The sequence below is a fragment of the Gasterosteus aculeatus genome, chromosome 8 (assembly GCF_964276395.1).
Source record: "Gasterosteus aculeatus chromosome 8, fGasAcu3.hap1.1, whole genome shotgun sequence".
In the NCBI taxonomy this organism is placed as follows: Eukaryota; Metazoa; Chordata; class Actinopteri; order Perciformes; family Gasterosteidae; genus Gasterosteus; species Gasterosteus aculeatus.
The window spans coordinates 16,882,363-16,906,027 of NC_135695.1; the positions used below are offsets into that span (position 1 = coordinate 16,882,363).

General features: G+C 47.3%; 1 protein-coding gene across 3 annotated transcripts; it reads left to right on the forward strand.

Annotated features, from left to right (window-relative positions):
* The first annotated feature begins 1,079 nt into the window (after nucleotides 1–1,079).
* Nucleotides 1,080–23,553, forward strand: abl2 (c-abl oncogene 2, non-receptor tyrosine kinase). 3 transcript variants are annotated; one of them, XM_040184104.2, is made up of 12 exons: nucleotides 1,154–1,906; nucleotides 12,479–12,598; nucleotides 14,367–14,662; nucleotides 14,835–15,107; nucleotides 15,285–15,369; nucleotides 15,537–15,714; nucleotides 15,838–16,022; nucleotides 16,110–16,262; nucleotides 16,494–16,583; nucleotides 16,886–17,068; nucleotides 17,970–17,984; nucleotides 18,615–23,553. In XM_040184104.2, the coding sequence occupies exons 1-12, from the start codon at nucleotides 1,690–1,692 to the stop codon at nucleotides 20,501–20,503; spliced, it is 3,684 nt and encodes a 1,227-aa protein (XP_040040038.2). In that variant the 5' UTR covers nucleotides 1,154–1,689; the 3' UTR covers nucleotides 20,504–23,553. The 3 variants fall into 3 exon arrangements, with proteins under 3 accessions (XP_077964566.1, XP_040040038.2, XP_077964567.1); XM_078108441.1 differs by lacking the exon at nucleotides 1,154–1,906 and adding an exon at nucleotides 11,597–12,168; XM_078108440.1 differs by lacking the exon at nucleotides 17,970–17,984 and having other exon boundaries at nucleotides 1,080–1,906.
* The last annotated feature ends 112 nt before the right edge of the window (nucleotides 23,554–23,665 follow it).

Below are 23,665 nucleotides of genomic sequence, written 5' to 3' on the forward strand. Positions count from 1 at the left end.
ATGTGAAATCAGTGTTGGGATGTTTGTATCATAAACATTTAAAAGGACAGTAAGATTTCTTTCAAACGAATGGAAAGCTGCATGTCAGTGCTTTTAATTCCTGTCATTTTGAGACTGGTCGTGTATATCAAAGTTACCCGGAATCAGCAATGAAAACACTTCATTGCCACAAGGTGGCCCCGTATTCAAGGCTTTTACTTTGGATTCTTCCGCTGCTCGGATGAGGTTGTGAATTGGCTTCAGGAGTAATTTAGTTTCTTACACATTTTATATCAAACAAACAAGTAGCAGCAACGTATTTGTTCAATATGCAATGAAATAAATAAATGTTGGAATGCCCTGTTGTACTTTCTCACAAGGAACTGTTGAGTTTTCTCCATTTGAATAAATCATTTTGCTTTACGCCTGCATGATTTTGGTAATGAGGATACAATTTATAGCAGTTAAAAGAGACGCCCTGTAGATGCGTTTATTCAAACTGTTTATTTCAGGAGGTGGAGCTTCTGCTTGCGTCTGTGATCTTTGTGTTCATTGTGACTTTTTTTCTCCTGGTCTTGAATAGGTCATTGTCAAGTCAGTGTGTTATGAATGAGTACGTTCCGTCTCCTGAGGTGAACCCGATTGCTGTCCGAGACATTCTTAATTCTTAAGACCAAAGTATAAATAAAAATATAGTATGTTCCCTTTTAAGCCCTTTTTTTTTACATCCCCCTTCATGAATGTTTTTTCTAGTACAATAAATGTATATAAAATGGATCATTTGTCAATGAGTTATTAAATAATGTTAATAAGTGCAAGTAATTTGATATAATACACGAGTTACACAAGTTTATACAGTATTGAAATATGTGTGCTAGTGATATATGATTAGTCCATAGTACTGATAAACGGATTCCTATCTGATATCTGCCGAGTTATCATTGACTAATTATTAATCAAAACATATGATTCAGATATTGACATGCCGATACCAGCCACGTTGTCCACAGTTCTAATAGTCCAGATCGTTTCAAACTGTCTTTGGAAGCAGTGATTATTTTACCTCAACGCTGTCATGGATAAAACAATGCTAACGGTCTTAGTGGTTTTCTCAAGGACGGGGGGAATCAGAACCTGGCCCCCACCTCTCCTCGCGGGGTGCTGGAGAATTGTTGGGACACGAGCGGTGTCGGTACTGAGAGGTGGAGGATCGCGGTGACAGGGGATCGCGGAGAACCCCCCCCCCACCCCACCCCCCGCCTTGTGCAACACATCTTCCATTCTGCGGTAAAAATGGCGGCGTCAGAGGGGGCGCGCAGCGGCCGAACAACGGCTGAGCGATCCTGAAGAAAAAAAAAGAAGCTCCGGGTTGGACCGAGTCTCGCTCGCCAGGTGCCGTTACTCTCAGCCGGGACACCACCCGGATCACCGGCATACAGACGAACGCTGTCACGTGCCACGGTGGAGATTTTACCGCCGAAGGCAGATAAGAGTGGGTGGGTTTCGCCGATAGCGGCTAACGGGCTAGCCCGCGCGAGCTAATACGTGCTAGTTAACGTAAGCTCGGTGAAGAAGAGCGAGAAGGGGATTGAGGAAGACCGTTGGGGACAGGCCGCTCCAGTTTTTTCGGGCAGGAGGGGGGAATGTGAGCCAGGGGAGCGCAAGGGGTGGGGGGGTTTGCTCGCGTCGTCCTTACACCACACTACAGGGATGGGGCAGCAGGTAGGCCGCGTCGGTGAGAGCACATCGACCGGACTCCAGCCACCGCAGCCCCACGCGTCCCAACCGCACCAAGCGAAGGGGAACCGGGGGAGCGCCGCCGGGAGGAGACCCCGGGAACCCGGCAGCAGCACGGGGACACCGCCAGGCAGGACGGCTGCAGTCAACGTGCCCGACCCGAGTATCAATGTCTTCACACTGCATTCAGGTAATACGGAGAACAACATTTGTACATTAGATGGAGTCCTTCTTTTTTTTTTTTACTTTGATAGTTGTGCTGTTGATTAGCGCTCGCTAGCCGAGTCTATGCTAGTTTGACAACGACGCGTTAGCGGAAATGGCCATGCCAACTAACCTCAGCGGCTCATTGTCTCGTCCATTTGACCACGCAAGTGTTCATTTGTCCATCTATCTGTGCACATAGAGAGGAGGCCAGCCGCGCAGAAGCTGCTGAGATTTGACATAAGAAACTGCAGTATGTGAGCTGCGTTTTGTGCTGCATGTGACTTAATGTTCCCCCAAAGAAGAAACGGGTGTTGTTGTTTTTTAAAACAGGAAGAGTGATTTTCCTGCTCGACGTGAGGGTGATGACTGGAGGTTGGACAGTTACGTTTTTCTCCAAGGCGCCAGTGCGTGTTTGTGGGAGATACTTGGTCTGATGCTCTTTCCCCCGGTGGTTTGAAGTAGCGTTTCCACCCCATTAACTCCCTATAGCAGCCGCCATAGGCTCGCATTACAATACCTAGTGGCTTATACATGCTCACTTACATCCTCTGTCAATGTCCGCTGTTACAGCCCATCCAGCGAGCTGGCTGCACACTTTGATCCACTGGGAAATGTGTGTGAATTATTCAGTCACCTTCTGTCATTCTATGATTCTGCTCGTGGGATCATAAAAGGTTTAAAGCGGCTTGTGTACATGTATGAGGTCATCTGTGGATAACGTTGGTACTGTGATTCATACAAGAAGAAGAAAAAAGGAGTGGCAGTACCGTTTGTCCTACCTCAGAGCAATAGCCAAGTAGAGCGTGGATACTGTTATCTGGTCTGTTAATCATGGAGAACAGTGAAGTCTGCTTGGTTATCTGTCTCTTTCCTCCAGGCCTTCTATTAGTGGCCGATCTGTGTGTGTATATAGAACATTGATGACTGGATCTCTAAAATGTGAGGTGTATAAGATCATCATGTCAATGCATTTTCAGGCTTTTCTTGCTGTAGTTTTTTGTTACATGTCAATCATAAAAGCACCTTCACTGTGTTTTTAAGCTTTACCTCGCTTAAGTGCGTTTGTTGCGTCCTATACCCGATTTGGTCGCAGACTCCTTTTCTAAGTGTGAACTTTTTGGGACGTGTCATGGCTGTCTTCCTGCAGTCTGCTTTGTTTCTCATGCTTCCGTGTTCCCGCTCGCTCCCCCCGTGGTTGTACCAGACTAGACGTCTTCACACCATCGCAGCGAGTAAGGACACATCGCAGCGCAAGCTTTCAGGAACAGAGCACATACTCAATTCCTGGCTCGCACATCTCAAAAGCAACCTTCATCCTCAGCTGGAAGTACATGTACAGACAGACCTACTAAGTGCAGCGCCGCTTGGTGCGGGCACTGGTCTGTTCCCTCCGACGTCCGGGCTGGAGTGGCCTTTTTATAGCAGCCAGGATGCAGAGAGACTGCTGCTCCTCAAAGCACACGAATAGAACAAAGACTCTTAAGCAAAGAACCGGGACTGTGAACTCTTGTCTTCCACTGACTATCAAAGTGCCTATTTTCTGCTGGTCTATTTATGTGATGATGATGCAACATTGTCTTGCACATCTCTGTTGGTGATATTTGGACTTTGTTGAATAGGCTTTCTGGTTGATTGAATGTGTGTTAATTTGGGCTAACACTAACATTTATTCTTATTATTTGTCGTCCGTTATTTTTCTTATGAAGTGCTTGATTATTTAGTTAGTAAAATGTTAAACTCACAATTTGCATACCCACATTGGTCGGTTTCCTTTGCTAATCGAGCGTGTTTAGAGGCCACGGAGCAAGTTTGTTATTTATATACAAGCAAGCAGCTCTTTGAATTTCTTGTCATCCGCGGTAATTCATGGAATAAATCTCTGAGCAGAATCATTTCTGTCCCTCTACAAATGTGTTGAGCGAAAGTGGTTCAGAGAGGGCCAGATTTGATTTTCTGTGAATTTCACAATGATGGCGCGTGACCAGATCTTTTCGAGAGGAAGTGGAGCTTTATTGGTTCCTATGTAGTGAAGTTGAAATGCCACAGCAGCAAAAGGAAGCACAGCAACTTACTGTGAGTCAACCATCCATCCATCCATCCATCGTCAAACCGCTTATCCTGCACACAGGGTCGCGGGGGGGCTGGAGTCCATCCCAGCCAACTTCGGGCGATAGACAGGGTACATCCTGGATTGGTCGCCAGCCAATCGCAGGGCAACACAGAGACACACAACCATTCACACTCACATTCACACAACTACGGGCAATTTAAAGTCCCCAATCAACCTGATCCCCAGAGCATGTCTTTGGACTGTGGGAGGAAGCCGGAGAACCCGGAGAGAACCCACGCAGACACGGGGAGAACATGCAGACTCCACACAGAAAGGCCACTGGGTGGAATCGAACCCAGGACCTTCTTGCTGTGAGGCAACGGTGCTAACCACCACGCCACCGTGCCGCCCTGTGAGTCAACCAGTCGGACGTAATATTGGTTTCACAACAGATCTGAATCAGTGTTTGTGTCCTTTTAACAAATATTAGTGTTCCCGTAAGGGGAATGACCTCAATCTTTCCTTGAAAAGTTCCCAGCGACACATTTTGAAGTGGTTTTATCAATCCTGCTTTAACCACTTTATAACAGAGTAGCGTTATAGAAGCTAAATGATGCCTTCTTGGGATGTAATTGAAAGGGGCCAGTCTGTGAGGAATGCATTTTTGTCTGTTGAACTCATGCCTCTGTGTATCTGCCTGTATCAGTGGCACGTGCATGTGCACCTGCAATCCACTGGAGGTTCTATCGGTATGCTTTAAACCAGAGACTCTTTTTATTCGTAGTGAAGTGGCCTCTTGCCCTTCGTGTCTCTCTCCTCGGCGACAGGGACAATTTTTTTTTTCCCAACGTCCGCAGGCGAGTCCGCTCCTGTCGCCTGCTCGGGTGTGCAGCAGTTCTCCGAGGCTCATCACTAATTGAGCATCCGCGTCTCCAGACGAGACCATTTCTGCCCGACTAGACAGACAATCCAGTGAGAAAAACGGTGAGGGGAACAAGGACAGATGGGGAGCAGACCGCCTCGGCTGCAAGTGTTGGTCGAAGTGCAGTATCAGGGAATCGGAGGATATAACACATTGATGCCCCCCTCCCCTCCTCCATCCTCCAGCCTTGTCAGGAGTTGATAGATCACAACCCCTGTAGTGCGTTGATCCTATGGACCCATCTGATGGCACTGACATAGTGGTGCACGTCTGCAAAAAGATTGGCCTCGTTGAGTTAGTTATACAAACAATTTCTCTTTCATATGTCCTCATACAACACGTGTGGCGTGCTGGATGTATTGATCGTGTTAAGAACCGGTACTCATGACGTTTCTTTCTATTAATCCTCAAAGCGATAGGCTGATCTATTTTTACTCTGAACGGATTATAGAAATTGGGGCAGCTGAGCGGACTGTTGTTTTGTTTTCTTTTGGCATTGGTGCTGATGGTGAATGAAGAGCCGGCCGTACCTAAAGCATAGTGCTGTTAAAGCTGCCCGGAGGAGAAGGGAGATGCTTGGATGCAGGATCCAAGAACCAAAGCTGATTTGCATCACGGTGGTGAAATTAGATTAGAGACAAATCCACTTTCCTGCGTACTCAATGTGCTGAAACCCCCAACAACCAAAAAACGTCACGCCGCAGTGATACCCAGGGATAATCAGGTTTAAACGCTTCAGCAGCTTTAGGTGAGATTCTGATCGGCTTGCAATGATTTGCTAGCTAGTCGGTCCCAGTGACTGCTAATAACCACTAGGAGGAGCCGTGGCCGCACCTCCTCCCGGACAAACCGCCTGGAAGTTAAGGAGATGCTGATTGTCTGAACCGAATATATGTGTGATGAACAGTGTTTCTGTGCAGATCCTTTGAACACAATCGGACATGGTTTATGTCGTAAGACCGAATACCATTTGCACACTCTGTAATGGCTGTTTGTTAAATAATTAATGTTTCTCTGCGCCTGCGTCCTCACCCTGAGCCTCTCTGTCCTCCGGTCTGAGCCTCCGCGCCGCCCTTGTACAACTCTGAAGAGTTATCCTCTTAAGAACAACAGAGCGTGCCACAAAAATATTGTTCGGAAATATTGACTGACTATTGAAGAGCAGAATTTTCCTCAAAGGTTTGTGACGCCATGCTTCTGTGCTCCCATGAGCGTGTGCGTCTGCTACCAGTCAACCTTTATGTGGCTCCCAAAACCACAGTCTCTGTTTCTATTCCTCGGCCCAGCTTCTATCATTACAGAGTGAGGATTAATCAGAACAGGGAGTTATTCGCTTTGCAGATGGTGACACCATCCCTTGCATCTGTCGTCTTAAACACCAAACGTTCTGAACTCGTGAAGAGGTGTGGCCCAATGATTGGAGTGGGTCCTGGATACGCCGTAGTTTATGAGCTGCAGTGGTGCAGCAGGGAAATAAAAATGAGGTATGGGGTAAGAAAGGGCGACGGTCCCTGTGCCAAGTTGTTTGAGCATTTATTCCTTCAGAGGATCAGTCCTCCTCTCTTCTGCTTCCATTTTCACTGCAGAGACTTGGCGGGCAATGCACACTTTCACACACGCTCTGTAAACACCCACACTTACAATATATTTACACACAATTTCTTTCTGTCTTCCTTTAAGTGAAGTTAGAATGTTGCGTATTTCTTTTTTAGGATTATTTAACAAATCCTACGGAGCACATAAGGTGGCGATAAAAGACACATCGTGACACAGGGTCTGCAATTCAATATATTACAATACTTTAATTATTTATATCCAGCACCTTTTTTATACAATCTGAACCACTATTGGACTTTTGGACGACAACAATGTCCCACAACACGAGGATGCTGAAGCGTATCTTGGTGTTGTCTCCCACCCCTGCTGACAAGGCGGTCAGAATCCCTCCATGTTTCCTGGGGCCCCTTGTCCTCCGACGTCCTGTCTAACGCGTGTGATTGTTCCGAGAGGAGACGGCTAAAAGTTTATTTCTGCCGTGTTTGCCCAAGGGAAGAATTGCAGGAGACTTTTCAGTCTCTGTTTTTCTCCATTTGAAGATAATGAACCTCTCTGCGGCTGCACCATCGTGTTGTTTGTTTTCATTGCGCAGGGTCATTGGTGGAGTTGATCCAGTTTGAGTTGCGAGGGGAAGGGGTATGTAAAATGAGTAAAGCCCCGGTCCGTTCCGCCAACAAGTTTTGACCGTTTGACCAAGAGCACCGTTTCATTGTAAAGCGGCTTAAACCTACACCCCGGCATGGTTAAACCAGGCCACACACAGATTAGCTGTTCAGACACCAAGATTAGTCCCATGGTGCTTCTGTAAACCCTCACCACAAACACAGAGGAGAAGCAAAGCGGAGGCTGTGCGGAGAGTGCTTTTTTTTATTTTTTTTTAAGGGCTTCAGAGGGATCTGCTGCGGTGAACACACCTCTTTATCGGTTGAGCGCACAGACCTCAGCCCAGACATTTTACATGGTCCACACATACTGTTGCATAACGCATTGGACAAGACCAGGCAGAGCTACAGTGAGGAAATCTACCTTCGTGGCGGCGTAACATTTCCGTTCGCCGTGCGTAAATGATATTTGAACCCCCCCCCAAAAGCATGCCGCCGCCTTCTTCTTCGTCTGTGTTCTTGTTCTGGTATAACTGCGGGTTATTTTGTTTCCATCAAAATGTAATTAGTCTATTATATGTAATTTGCCCCTGCGTGCCAAACTGCACATTTCCACTACATGTTCTAAGTTCAATTTGGGCAACGAGTCGTTGCGATCATCCCGTGCCCTCCAGTCTCTCTGCTGTCACATAAAGGAGCACTCTGCTTAGATGCCAGCCCACCTAGAGAGGAGCACTTAGAGCCCATTATTAACCCATAACAAGCCCTGAGAGGGGCAGGGCAAGCTGTGGCTTAAGTCTCCATAGTTCTCCATTCCGGGATGAGCCACCGGCTCTTAGGCCCAGACTGGTGATCGCCCACTCCCTAATTGATTTATTCCAGCGAAGTCAGCCGGCTGTGTTTAGTTGCTCCAGCGCTGAACAGGGAGCGCTGGCGGGCGTTCCCTGTAGCGGCCGGCCTGTGTGTGCCTGTGCACGATTGCTCACTCGGAGAGCTTTGCAACACGACGGTGTGTAAAGAGCCGATCTCTGAATTGAGGGAGAAGAGGAGAAGAATTGTGAATACTGCATACATGTTTGTGAGTTCCACTGCTGGTGGACCAGCCTTTGTGTGCACACAAACACCTAATCTTTTCTGCCAATAAACTAAAGGATATGGGGATATTTGAATAATGTAATTTAGAAATGCAATGCTTGGAAAGCTTGAAGAAAAGTATTTTCTAGGATGTATTTGTTCGACAGGTACCTCTGAACACCTGTAGGACAGATAATGTGCACGCCCTCTGTCCTGCTGTTTTTAGGTTGTATTCTGGACTTGGTTGTGTTGATATGTTATTTATCTGGTTAACTGGTTAAGTTCTGTGACAATTTACTTTTCTGCTCTAAAAGTGCCCTTGTTTGTTGCTCTCCCGACAGTTTTTCGTTTTTATTTCTCTGATCAAACTCTTAAGTGTTTTCTTTTTTGGATTCAAAGGTATTGAATTATGCTTATGCTGTAAAGATTAAGCCATCAAGCACATTTGAGTATTCCTAAATAAACCCGACTTGGTCCTCCACCATGGTCGTCCTCCGCTAGCATCAAAGCTGCTTTCTATTATTGATATTGCAAAAATTGTTGTTGTGAGACAAGCTGTTAAGACATGATTTATCAGCAAGCTCCTCCGTTTCCACGTCTGCCACTGGATCTGATCGGGCCGATCCCCTTTTGGGTTATGTAATGTCTTGTGTACGTGGGTCTCGTTGGCGGCATTGTCTCAGGTTTTCGCGGGGGTCTTTCTTTGGGCCGCTAGCCATCTATCTCCATTCCGCCACCATGAGCTCTGCTCGGCGGAGTTATTTCTGGATGTCGTGCTGCTGTGTTTTGTTCTCTAGCTTCTAAAAATACGCCCTTACCTCGCGGTTCATGGCCTCAGAAACCATCTCCATTGTTTTTTTGATGTGGTTGTGTTGGTGATGATATTGTGTTGTTTAACACTTTGGCAAGGGAACGCTTTGAAGACACATGGAGGCGCACATTCTCGTACAAACAGCTGCAGGGGAAGCAGCAAGGAGACGACCGGGGTCACCTCTGTCCCAGCTGTCTTAGGGGGTGCAGGCTTGTCCTGCCCCTCGGACTGGCGAATACCCTTTCTGCTTCGCTCAACACAAAGCCGCCATTTCTTCTGAGCGCACACGTGCTAAACAGCGCACACACACGCGCACACACTCTGAGGCACAGTGACGGGCTTGCGACATACCCCACGCAGACCAACTGCTCCCTCAATCAAAGCGTCCAGCACACGAGGCCTGAGCCCGGCCAAATGAAACGGTGTCATGCTTTTTGTCGGGCACAAGAAGGACTCAAAAGTGTTTTGTTTTTTTTAAATTAAGAAATCCAATCAACGTAATGCAACTGGATAATAGGAAAGTGTTTTGTAACTGCTTGACTTGTCGATGGAGCGTCTTTGTGTCTCGCTGGAGCAGATTCCTCAAATCGAGACCTTTTTGACGAATGTGTAAAGCGCAAGTTTACTATTTCATTAAAAATCCCAGAGAAGAGTGATGCGATGTAAGAGGAGCTTCTGACAGTTGGCTCAGCCTGATTACAGCAGTTGTAGTCGTGCTCACACACACACACACACACACACACACACACACACACGTACTACCCAGGAGGACCAGCCATCTGCTCACTCTCCATACAGCTAATTTACACACACACATACACAACTCTACTTTCCTCCAAACTATGCATCCAGCCCCTCTCCCCCCCCCCCCCCCCCCCTAACTTTTTTACACACATGCCCCCCCCCACCACCACACTTCTCATTCCGCCCCCTGCCACGTTTTGCAGTCTCTTGCAGTACGTTGACCATCAGTCTTGGGTGTCTGTGCTCTCCAGATGGACCTGGGAAAGCTTGACTCCCCTCGGGCACATCCAAGCCTGTGACTTCAGAAGTTAAGCTTGATTCAGGGAGAGCTGGATAAATGCTTTGTCTCCAGGAGAATGTACTCTCGTGCTGTTCGGCCCACATAGACGCGGTCGAGCTTTCAAACCACCGCCAGGATCGTGAAAACTTTTAGCTTTCCTTTTGGATACCACGACGGAAGATGTACTGGGAACTGTGGCTGAGCCAGGTCACAGCCAGTGCCGCGCTGCAGTGCATGCTGGTCCAGAACAAAGGTGGGCAAGCGTTGTGCGTCAATGGGGAAAGTTGTGATTTGAGCAGATGCACACACGGCATGCGCCTGCGACATGATGATTCAAGATTAGAGCCATAACACTCCATGCTTCACACTCCAGATTTGACTTCATGCTATTAGTCGTCTGTTGCCAACCTTAACGGGCCTGAGGACAAAGTTTTTATCGAGCGAGGTGACTCAGAAGCCTGAGAGTTGAATGCGCCATCCTTCTCCCTGACTTGCTCACCGCAGTCTGATGTTTCCAAGTCGTCTGGCATCCAACACTGAACAAGTGCAGGTTCCCAAGCCGCAGGTTAAAAAGCAAATCTGAAAAATGTTTTGTTGTGAGCCGTGTGTGATTGTTTCACACATTAGATTACCGTGGAGTCCGTTAATCTCTCGTGAACACCAACACATTTCCCAGTGTGCGCCGTGGTGTAAGATAAATAACGTATGGCTGTTTAGTTTAATAAAAGAACAAGGTATAGATAGACCTGTTGTGTAGGATAGTAACTTTAAATGACTTCCGTTGTGGCGCTATATAGAAAATAAAATTGAAGCAAATGACCCTGTCGACGGGGCTTTGAAATCGTTGAAGCTTGTCATTAATGCACAGCAGTGTTTCCCCTTCAATAATATTGGGGAAACACTGCTGTGCACTAATGAAAAACTTTAACGATGTCTACATATAATTATGTAGAAATCCCCATTCTTCTCGCTAATAGTCTAGCTTATAATGTATAAAATAAAGTTAGAGGGATGCATTCATATTCAATTGTTTCATTACTAGCAAAACGTTACTCCCAGTAGCTTTATATGTAGTTGTATTTCTATTCTTGAAGGCTGCGTTGCAGTTCCATAAGAGAGCATCTCTCATCCCCCGTCTAAAAGTAAGAAATAGTTCTGAATCATCTCGTTCCCTTGTTAAGAAGCCAGAAGATGACCTTCAGCCGTCGTAAGTGCTGTGATGGTGTCTTTTGTTACCCAAACTACAGCCCTGGGATTATTTTCTTGAACTCCAGCTTCAACCATTTAGTTGCTGTTTGATAAATTAAAGTACAGGGTAGAAAACCACACCACTATACACAAATAATGACTAGTGCTGATGTAGTTCACTGCCTCACCACATTTTTATTTTGGACTGTATGTGTACAACAAGTCATATAGACCATATTTAAAAATAATGTGACCAGATAAACTCTGTTTACGGTCTGGGCATTTGTAACAGGATTTGTGTTGCCAAATTATTCTTTTTATATTTTGCTCACGTAAACAAAATATACAATTATACCACAAATGGCTCCGCCAAAACAAACAAATGTAAACGTTTGTGAATGCACGCCGTCTTGCACATACTAAATTGTGAGAGAATCGCTGTCAACGCCGTTGCTTTCAGTCTTTTGAGGCAAGACCCAAATGTGACAAGTAATCTGTATCGAAGGAATCGTTCTCCGTTCCCTGCCCCTCCGATTCAACACCCTCCATCTCCCACTTGCTCAGCAGCTGTCCAGACACGCAGTGACTTTGGCAGCAGCTGTCGAGTTCTGTCCGCGTAAGCCACGCATGTACTTGTTCTCCGTGGTGCGTCTGTGAGTGGGTGTGTTATGTAGCTATGGTGATCACTTTTTTGTGTGCAGAGAGCGCAAGAGATTCCTCCCTCCCTTCCTACCACGACGCCGTGGCTCCTCCCTGTCTTGTCTCCTCTTTTGCCCTCCTGTAAATACTGAAATTTTAAAAAACGCTTCCACCTTACATCTCACCTGGCTCGGACTGAGAAAAGACGGGCTTCTGCGTGTAGCCTTTGATAACCGTGCTCTTCAGAGAGTGGATTCGGTAAAGTGATGCTTTTGAGGTGCCTACAGGCGAGCAGCAGCTTTGAGGACGACTGGACAGCTCTGAGCAGCCGTCAACGCCACACAGGGTTCAGGCAGGCCCAACAGACTGGACCGACAGGTAGACAATCAGTGAAATGGACACTTTGGATCATGGACCATTGAATCTGTTTCATGCGGTTAGAGGATTTGTTGTTTCGGCTACCCTGTTAGCTAAGTGCTTTCTGCCTCAAGACAGTATTGGAACAGGACAGCTTTTTGTGATCCACTTGTGCTGAGTGGGATTTGTAAGACACAGAACAACTTGTTTTGGGTTTCTGTATTGATTTTTATTTTCCTCCACAGTTGTTCTCCTCATGTCGCATTGCCAGTCACATTTGCCGCGGGTTTATCTTCTTTCTCTCTGACCGTTGCTCCTTCTCTTCCTCCAGAGGCGGTGCGATGGAGCTCCAAGGAGAACCTGCTCGGAGCGGCCGAGAGCGACCCGAACCTCTTCGTTGCACTTTATGACTTTGTCGCCAGCGGAGACAACACGCTCAGCATCACCAAAGGTAACAGTCATTCATTTGATTGACTTGATTGCAACAGCTATGAATATGTTTTTCCTTGCTGATTGTCTCACAACTTACTCACGTAAAAACAGGTTTCGGGATGACCGGAAAGACTTGTCCTCCAGTGCGCTCTCTTTCCATGAGTCATCACTGAAGGTTGTGTCGTGGCTACGTGACGCGTCCACCTTAGAAACGCTGTTGACATGTATTGCAACAGAGGGAGTCCTTACATGTAGGAAAGTCTCATTGGTTAAATCCTGCAGGAAGTGCCTCTGACTGACAGGCCAGTAAGTCCTTGCTGAAAGGATGTTTGATGAGTAAAAGTGTAGTTATGCCCGGAGGAATGTCGTATGTCAATACCAACCCTCACTATGATTGTGCCCTGTGGTGACATCAGAACAAGTCTGCCCCCTGCCCCCCCCCTCCCCGCTTAACTTCTCTTCTCTTCACTGTAGCTCTTTGTAGCAAGGGATTGTTACCTAAATAAAACCACGAGGTAACTGGTCAACCATCTCCACAGAGACGTGAGCTAAGAATATTCTCATAATGTTATAGACCGCTAAGCACGGCGTAGCAGCATGCCTCTAATGCTGCGCGTATTTCCATGTGTTAATGCTAATACGGAATTTGTTCAGCTGTAACTGTGACAGGGGAAAGAGCACGACTGGGTAGGCGCCGACCACAGAAGGGACCCACCAAAGCCCGCGTCTGGGGCTAATCTTTTCCTCTTTTCTGTGCCAGGTTGAACCAGGCTAAGCCTGAGTAGGGCCCGTCTTCAGGCGGTGTGTGGCTCCAAAGTGCGTGCGGCAGGGCGGTCGTCAGTGTTTCCACTCCCACAGAAGTTACAGACACAGAGGAGACTGATGAATTGGTGGGCTGGATGTGGATCACCAACCGTCTCCGTTTAATGGAGCTCTGTGGATAGCTGGCACAGTGTTTCACTTAAAGAGCTGGACCTGCTGCCATGGGTAGTGGTTGCATGTTAGTGGGCCACGGTTGGATGACTAAATCCAACGTTTGACTAAACTCACTGTAGTTAGAGGTCTGTGTGTCCAGGCGATCGAGCCACGCTGGCCGCAGTGAGATCCACTCCAGTTTCGTGTGAGATGCTGGTTAACATTTTAATTGTTCCACTTTACCTCTCGACACAAGATCAAACGGCTGCCGCCCTGATCGCCTGCCAGCGTTGAGCAAGGGTAATAAACTGCTGTGCATATATTTGTTTCTTCCACCTGGACTTCTTGCACCAAATGTCCACATCATTGCTTAACTCTTGCACTGCCTTAACACTCAGCCTAAAATCACCTAAAAGCTAACATACCCATATATGCCTCAGAAGAAGAAAGATTTTAAGGGGTTTTTGTTTACTTTTTCTAAAACGTCGAGGCTGACTGGTGGGAGAGATAAAGGCGGTGTTAAGCTCGCACTGACGTCACAGACCAAGTCACTACATGCCTGGTGTGGCCTAGCCCTGTATGTCAGAAATGCAGTTCACCCAACCCTATCATTGTTCCATCGCTTTTGATGTACTTTCTATGGGAGGCACGTTGAATAGATTGCTCCCATCTGCTGTGCGTGAACAAGGCAAGGCTGGGGCCTGATGAGGCATTCTCCTTGTGGTGTCTCTTTCTAAGATTTTGAATACAGATAAAAAAAAGCTGACTCAAAAATTCTGGCTTCCAGCTTTTTTAAAGGACCCATTAACGGTACGCATTGGAGAGATAAAAGCCATGATGATGTCTGACAAGTTTCCCCTCCCTGTGTCCAGGTGAGAAGCTGCGTGTGCTGGGCTACAACCAGAATGGAGAGTGGAGCGAGGTGCGCTCCAAGAACGGCCAGGGCTGGGTGCCCTCAAACTACATCACGCCGGTCAACAGTCTGGAGAAGCACAGCTGGTACCACGGGCCCGTGTCGCGCAGCGCCGCCGAGTACCTGCTCTCATCCCTCATCAACGGCAGCTTCCTGGTCCGGGAGAGCGAGAGCAGCCCCGGACAGCTGTCGATATCCCTCCGCTATGAGGGCAGAGTGTATCACTACCGGATCAACACGTCTTCTGATGGAAAGGTAGAGTGAAGAGCAAAGGGTGGTTGACCAATGCCTGCATGCTCCATATTTCATGATTCTCGTCAATTGTTTTGTTCACAGTAAGGTCAAGTTCTGTGCTGCTTTCTCTGTAGTTTGGTTTTAGGTTTTCGACAGCATTTAATTAACCTGGGTCCTTCTCGCTGTCCCTCAGGTGTACGTGACGTCTGAGAGTCGTTTTGCCACCTTGGCCGAGCTGGTCCACCATCACTCCACCGTAGCCGACGGCCTGGTCACCACCCTGCACTACCCAGCGCCCAAATGTAACAAGCCCACAGTGTACGGCGTGTCCCCCATCCACGACAAGTGGGAGATGGAGCGCACGGATATCACCATGAAGCACAAGCTGGGAGGCGGCCAGTATGGGGAGGTGTACGTGGGAGTGTGGAAGAAGTACAACCTCACGGTGGCTGTCAAAACACTCAAAGTAAGAAGCAATGTCGCTGAGTCAATGTGGGAAGCGGGTTTGTGAAAGTGGTTATAGATCGCCACCTGTAGGCAAACTTTGGAAATGCACGTTCTGAATCCTTCCAAGTCTTTCCAACCCACTAAGTTTCCACTTTTCCTTTTGCCTTTTTTCCCCCCACACTTTCCATACTTAAAGGAGGATACCATGGAAGTTGAAGAATTTCTGAAAGAAGCAGCAGTTATGAAGGAGGTTAAACACCCGAACCTCGTTCAACTCCTAGGTCAGTATATTCATGAACGCTGATTCTGTCTTATTCTCTAGAACCAAACCAATTTCCATGCAACATTTATCTCGATGCCTTCTAAGTGGTCCCGGATCTGTCTTTGGGAGACTCATTTACTTTTAGCGGTTGTTGGCATCTCTGTTCTAACTGCTGCCCTTCCACAGGCGTGTGTACGTTGGAGCCTCCGTTCTACATCGTAACGGAGTACATGCCTCACGGCAACCTTCTGGACTACTTGAGAGATTGTGACAAAGAGGAGGTGAACGCTGTGGTGCTGCTCTACATGGCCACACAGATCTCCTCTGCCATGGAATACCTGGAGAAGAAGAACTTCATACACAGGTAAAGGGACACTCAGACGTGTGTGTGTGTGTGTGTGTGTGTGTGTGTGTGTTTTTCTGTGCCTCATTTGTCGCTGAAATCTAATTTCTGTCTCTTTCCTCCTCTCTTTTTCTCTTTCCTCAGGGATCTCGCAGCCAGGAACTGCTTGGTCGGGGAGAATCATGTCGTGAAGGTTGCAGACTTTGGCCTGAGCAGGTTGATGACTGGCGACACCTACACTGCCCACGCTGGGGCCAAGTTCCCCATCAAATGGACAGCGCCAGAGAGCCTTGCATACAACACCTTCTCTATCAAGTCTGATGTCTGGGGTGAGTAATGCATGAGCCTATGTTGCCGTTACCTGTTCCTCTCCTTCCCATTTTCTATGTGCTAATGTTTAATCTGCTTCCTTACAGCATTTGGGGTGCTGCTATGGGAAATTGCCACCTATGGCATGTCTCCATACCCTGGAATTGATCTGTCTCAGGTCTATGACCTCCTGGAGAAAGGCTACCGCATGGAACAGCCCGAGGGATGCCCACCTAAAGTCTATGAACTCATGAGAGCCTGTGAGTAGTCGCTACCATACCTGCCCTTTACTTATTCACCAAGGGGTTGCTCCGAAGTGGGAAGACAGCCTGTCCAAGATGCACGTTGTTGTCTTTTGATGCATCCAACTCACAATCCTGTTGTTCGGAAGAATTAAACCGATTTACGAACAATAGTCTGGAAGATTATTTCTGTTTTGTATAGTCTAATTTCTGTATTGTCGTTTAGTAACATGTCTACCTCTCTACCAGGCTGGCAGTGGAGCCCATTGGACAGACCTTCGTTTGCAGAGATCCACCAAGCCTTTGAAACAATGTTCCATGACTCCAGCATCTCTGAAGGTAGAGTAACGCACAGCTTATTGTCAGTCGTTTTGCATTGTTTAAAACCTGCATTGACAAAGCTTGACAAAGCAAACCTGCTTTCTAAAATCTCTGCTTTGATAGAGGTGATCAGAAAGCTTTGCTCAGCAGAGCTGCCTGTTGAGAGGCAGCTAGAAAATGTTATAAAAGATGACATTTATTTTTATTTATTTTTTGGATGAGTACGGAACATTTTCATGTTAATAAATGATTAAACGTATGTTCTAAATCCATTTTGTGACTGCCTTCTAATAGTTTGAGTCTTTCTTTGTGCGTTGCAGAGGTGGCAGAGGAGCTCTGTAAGACGGCCTCCTCCGGTCACTGCGGGCCGCTGCCCCCTCTCAGTCACGACATGCCCCTGTTGCCTTCCAAATCTCGCACCTCCCACAAGCACACAGAAAACAAGGAAAACATTGAAGGTGGACTGGACGGACGATCCGACCACGGCACGCACGGTCACTCAGGTACAGCCAGACATGCCTACCTTTCTTCCATCCGGTCAGACGCACCGCATTATGATTCTGCAGGTACCCCACAGAGTGCCGAGAGTCAACTGCAGCGCCGCCAGGCCTGGTGCCTGAAAAGAAGGGCCCGCTATTTCCCCACCAAGTGACCACTGGTCGTTGCCGGACGTCTGTCGGGCATCTGGCCGATCATCAAAGCGAACCTTGACATAGTCTCCAAACACTGGCCTTGAATTTCAACTGTTTCAACATTTCGTTTCAAGTATTTGTTTATTCCGCCGTGAATCTTAAGTGCTCTTCTCAATGTCGTCCGAGGGTTCAGATGTTATAATAGAAATTATAAAATATTAGTCAGTTTTTCCATTGTGTGTTGTTGGGTCACTTCAAGCCAAACGCAAATGTATTCAGTTTTTTTGTTTTATGTGATAGAATGAATCAATTGCTCATATTCTGTCTTGTCCCTTTTATTAAATTCCCATATTGTCTGTTTGTCTTGTCTCGTTTTAATTTATTGCTTATTTATTTGTTTTACATTGAAAATAAAATGTTTTGTCTGTGCGTTTACTCTGTGAGGAAGATTTCTGTCCCTGTCTTTGTCTGCGTTTTTAACTACTTCTACTGTTCGACTTTTATGTGGACCAAATGTTCCATGAACATGACAAATTAACACGTATTAGCTTCCATTAAGCTATAAATCAAATAAATGTCATTGCTGTGATGGGGCAGAACATTTTACAGTGACATTAAAAACAGAGCACCACCCATAAAACATCAAGTGTATGTTTGGTGTGAATGAATCCACAAAGCTGCTAACCAGTTTTTACTTCCTCTTCATGTCTAATGCGTTCTACTAATCTTGTTTGTATGTGTTTATATTTTCATGCAAATGCTATCAATGAAGAGAGAACCATGCCAAGTAAGGAATGCCGAGTGTGCCGTTTGTGGCCATGTTCCCTTCACATAACCGTTGTAGTTATGAGTTCGGTAAATCTTTTTCTCCTCCCCAAGCTGTAATTCACTGTCTGGTTAGCCAACTGTTCGCCTCTCTAGTCATTTACGGACCCAACAGAAGTGTGAACATGTTTCCCTCTTTTGAGCAAAGTTACGCAACAGCCCTCCTTTTAACTGGTTGGGCAGTTTTTGTATGTCATGAGTTATCACCAAGTCCCTAGAATCCATTCATCATCCAATCTTTACAAGAGCAGCTCGTAAATCTTTGAATTACTGTTTGCATGTGCATGACTGGCACAGCCTGAAAACTTTCCATCCCCTCTCCTCAAATGCTTTTTCCTCACTCGAGAGTCCCAGAGGAGGAAAGAAAAGCTTTGAGAGCGGGAGGGGAGGGAATGGTTCATTTTATCACAACATCACACAACTGCAATGACAAATGAGTGACATTAATCTGTAGGCACTCTCAGTGAGACAAAGTCTTCACAGCAGTGTTCTTCATGAATTGGTTTCTTGCAAGCTGTTAATGTGTTGTTGTTTTTTTGCTGAGTTGAGCCCAGCCTTGTTTCTAACCCTGGCCCCCTCTCCCTCTCTGCAGGCTGGGCCTCCACACTGCTGGGTGGGGATGGCCGATCAGGCGGCTCCCCGGCTCTGCCCCGAAAACAGCAGCCGCGGGAGAAATCTCCGGGCGGCCTGTTGGAGGACCCGCAGGATGTGGGCACATTTACACGAGACCGCAAGACTGGCTTCTTTAGCTCCTTCATAAAGAAGAAATCGTCTTCCTCCTCATCCTCCTCTTCGCCGTCGTCTCAGCTCCAACAGAACCTCCCGACGCCGCCCAAGAGGAGCAGTTCCTTCCGGGAGATGGAAACGCAGCCGCACAAAAAATACGAGCCCACGCCGGATTTCAGCGCTCCTCCTCCCCAGCCCCATTCGGACGGTCTCGGGGGCTTCTCCTCCTCCTCTCCCTCCCCCTCTCACTCCCACGGAGAGCCCGCCCAGCCGCAGGCGCGGTGCTGCGGCGCCGCTTTTGGGCAAAAGCCCTCTGCCGCGGGGTTCGCTTCACAGGTGGCGAGCGGCAGCAGCTGGAGCGGGTTGGCGGGTTTTTTCACCCCCCGACTCATCAAAAGGACCCTGGGGCTACGGACAGGGAAGACTGCCTCCTCGGAGGAGGCGGGGAGCATAGCGGGAGGGCCGAAAGCCTTCCCCAGGTCCAATTCTACCTCCTCAATGGCGTCGGGGCTGCCGGACCTGGAGCGCATGGCTCTGACTTTACCCCGGAACCGCAGTGCGAAACCCCCGCTGGAGAGGACCGCCTCCACCACCTCGCAGCCGGAGAACGGGGGCGGGCGGCCCTCGGAGGCTCTGCTGAGGAGGATGGACGAGGGGACCGCGCAGATCAGGGAAAGGCCCAAAGCCAAGCTGCTGCCCCGAGGTGCCTCCGCCACCGCAGGGGTGAGGGCACCCGGGGTCGGAGGGGAGGTGGGGGACTCAGAGAGCCCGCCTCGGGTCAAGGAGGGCAGGGAGGAGGGTGGCGGTGTCCTGGACAGGCAGCAGAGTTGGTCATCTCCCTCTAAGGCCTCTGGCTCGATGGCGTCGTCGGCCCCCGCTGCGGGAGCCCAGACTCACAACCACAAAGTCCCGGTCCTGATCTCCCCCACGCTGAAGCACCACAGCCCGGCTGACGTGCACCTGGTGGGGCTGGACTCTCAGGGGAACCGCTTCAGACTGCTGTCCGAGCACCAAGCGGAGCGGGATCGGCCGCGGCTCGTAAAACCCAAGTGCGCCCCCCCGCCCCCTCCCACCCTGCGCAGCCTGCAGCAGGCGTACAGCGGCGACGGGGAGGAGCAGGTGGGAGGAGCGCCCGCGGAAGTGAACGGAGACTCGCTGAGAGGTCACAGGTCGTTGAGAATGTCCGGCGGAGCAGCGACGGGCCGACCGGCGGTGCCACCGCCGCAAGTGCCTCCCGTCACGTCCTCTTCCTTTTCCCCGTCCTGCCCCGGCAACGCCAATCCGACTCCCATCAAAATGGGCAACGGAGCCGCCGTCACCGCGGCCGCCTCCTTCTCCTCCTCCTCCTCCTCCTCTTCGCACGCAGCGCCGTCCGCCGGTTCCAAAGTGGCCCTGCGGCGGACCAGGCAGCAGGCGGAGAGGGCCCCCCTGGAGCGGGCCAACCGCATGGCCCTGCTGGAGTGTGCCGAGTGCCTGAGCAGCGCCCTCCACGCCAGCTCCGAGAGCCCCTCCAGCAGCCAGGTGCTGGACGCCGGCCACCAGCTGCTAGACTACTGCTCAGGTTACGTGGACTGCATCCCTCAGACGAGGAACAAATTTGCCTTCAGGGAGGCCGTGGGGAAGCTGGAGCTCAGCCTGCAGGAACTGAGGGCCTCGTCCTGCGGGGGTGGAGTGCTGGGCGGCGTGGGGCCCCCCACTGTGCAGGACAACCTTCACAGCTGTATTAAAGAGATTAGTGACTTGGTGCAGAGGTAGCCACTGCGTCAACATCAACCCGTCCCCCCCACCCACCCCCCACCCCCAACTGCTAATATTCCTCTTTGTGTTCCGGTTCCTTTTCACTGGGGTGAAATTAAGACTCATTTTTCTTTAAGTACCTCAGAGAAATCACTACAAAATGTTCTTTTTTGTTTTTGTTTTTTTACTGTTTACAAACAAGTGTTGCGTAAGATGCCTGTGTGGACACTGGTTTTGCGCTGATCTAAAAGTATTCAGAAACCTATTGCAGCAAACGTAATGCCGTATAAGCCCCACCGTGACATTGTTCGCCCCTCGCCTCCACTTTGGGCCGTGAAAAAAAGCCTCCTTGTTAAAATGTCGAATGTGTCGAGCTGTGTGTAGTCAGACCAGCGATCAGGCAAAGTCAATCAGTCAATACGTCCCTGCTCAGCCTTATGCGAATACCAGACGGTGTTTTCAGAGGGGAAGGTATCATGAGTTGGTGTTCTGCAGTCGAGTATTTTTCTCGCTGTCAGGGGAACTAAGTGATCATAAGCCTTTTTTTTTTCTTCTTTTGTTTTAAAAGCCATTATATTCTAAAGGATTTCAAGCGATATGATTCACGGTTTTGAGGTCTCAATTAAGCAGTTTTTATTCTACGTGTAGAATTTAACTGACTGTCACAAAAGTGAAACGACAATATTTTTAAGTATATGAACTAATGTGATGAAAAATATCACTTCTCCCCCCCCAAAGTGCTCATGTTGACTTGGGACTAAAGCCTTGTTTCTGGGAGTAAACGAGACATTCCCACGGGGCCACACAAGGCCCCCTTGTTGACAAAAAAAAGGACTGATGGGATGACTTGCAACGACACTGCATCCAGCCAAGTGTACATTTTCCGTATTGCCAAACAAAGGCGTATGAAATCTACAAAAGATTTATTCGATATCCAAAACGTAATAGTGAATGTGGGCTGTTTTTCTCATATGCGTGACCTTTAACACAGTGCCACATGAACGGGGGATCCCCACTCACCTAAAGCATTTCAATATTTATGTCCAGTTATCCTTGCACACTACATTTCTCCCTCGTATGATGGAGCATAAATAGAGCGGGGGGAGGGGGAGAGCACAGGGTAGCGCATGAGCAGGGGAACTGGGACAGTATTTCCAAAAGTGTCCTTCTCAGTATGGACCGTGCTGGATTCCCTGTAGCCTTGTCGTGTCCTCAGTGCCTAGAATTCTTCCATGTACGAACACCGCGCGATGCAGAGACCTTCTTCACGGTAATCACACCGTACCGATTTCTCTACAAGAACAAAAAAGAACTGCAGTATGTCTTCAGCACATGAGCAATTTGTACATTATTTGGTTAAAAGAAAAATGCTTCCTAGAATGTCTATGTCTGAACTTGAATTTTAAATTATTCCTGATTTTACTTCTTTTCTTTTATTAAAAGCACAGACCTATTTTGGGAGAAAAGTTATGTAAATATTTGATTTATTTCATATCCAGGAAACAAAAGATGTATGTGTAGTTACAGCATTGAGAGCAATGTTTTTGACTGAGGAGATGTATTGGGAGACCTCGGCTCAACCACCCTGATCTGAATATCTGCTTGATGAATGTATTTTTATTCTGTTCTGAACTCAAATGTTCACCTGCATGACTCTTTAATCTTTGACGGTGACCTTTTTTAAAATTATTTATTATCTTTTTATTTTATTTTTTATTGGCCCATATTTCAATTTTGGTTACACTAAGTTCAGAAACAGCTGCTCTGTTTTTTTGAGCACAAACAGAACTGTGTACAGCGCGCGCACACGCAACATGCTTTGGCTCACAACTTATTGTACACTGGACAAGGCCTCAGACACATTGTTTCGTTGACACATGTTCCATACGAGTACGACAAAGTCGATTCTGTAAACACTGCGGATCCAGAACTTTTTCAAAATGCCTGTTATTGACACTTGATGGATTGCCAAGTAAATATTTTGTCCTCTTGTGTTGTGGTGCGTTTTTACATTTGTCATTTTATGTTTTTGTGTGTCAGTCATGTTCTTGCCAAACAGGACCCTTTGAGACAAACTGATGACTCCTGTCTATTCACTGTGAGTTTCAAATAACATGGAGGAAAAAATGCCATCTTTTCTTTCATGATTCTTGATGCCTTTTTGTGAACAAATCATCTATGTACAGTACACTATCACTACAAGAATTCAAAGCTATGGCAATGTTAGTGATGTCCTTTACTATGAGGTTGTGATAAGCATATCACTACAGCATGCATTTCTGTCATTTGGAGGTTAATGGTCCGATGCTGAACTGAAAAACCAAAAGGTGCACTTTGAATAACGTAGTTAGCTACTTTAACAAAATGACACACGTGTGTGCTGCATTGAACCAGAGCTGCTGTGTCGTCACATATTCTGATCACATCAAAGGTTGCTGTCGAGGGAAAAAAAGGACTCTCTTAGAGTTGCCGAGCAAATGTTTTCTGTGGATGTGTATCATCTCAAGAAAGCCTTATTGAGAAAAATGGAATCTCCCAGAATCAACACGTTTTCAGTCTGGACTGTTTTTAAGGAAATAAGAGATGTCGATTTTTTAACAATATTTACAGTCAATAAGTTGATTTCATACAAAGGTGTTTTCCTGAAATCTGATAACCGAAAACAGACACCATTCAATATCTGAGCTCACCACAAATTCCTGCTTATTCTCTATCGGTCCTCTACGTCATCTTTATTTATGCTGCCGGAATTTATCCTGTTTATCTGTCATTTTGTTTCTGCCGTCTCTCTTTTTGAGAACAGCTCTGGAGAACGTGTGCACACATCTTTATACCAAAGGCCACTTCTTCAGTTGTACGAGTGCAATCTAAAGCAACACACAAAATAATGGAGTATGTGAATTCAAACAGGGATATAAGTGGCAAGAGATGTTAACATTAACCTTTTTTATTGTCCAAATTATATATTTTGTGTTGTTTTTTTTTATTTAAAAGCTCACGTTATATTACTGTGAAGTTTTGCTCATCAGTGTTAAGCCTATTGTAAATAATAAAGATATTGATGATTACTGGGGTTTTTTTTTGGTTGTTTATCTGCCGGCCAACATTTTAAAGAGTTATCGATTAGCACAATATTAATATAAAAATGAGCATATGAGCCTCATTAATAAACTGCAGAGA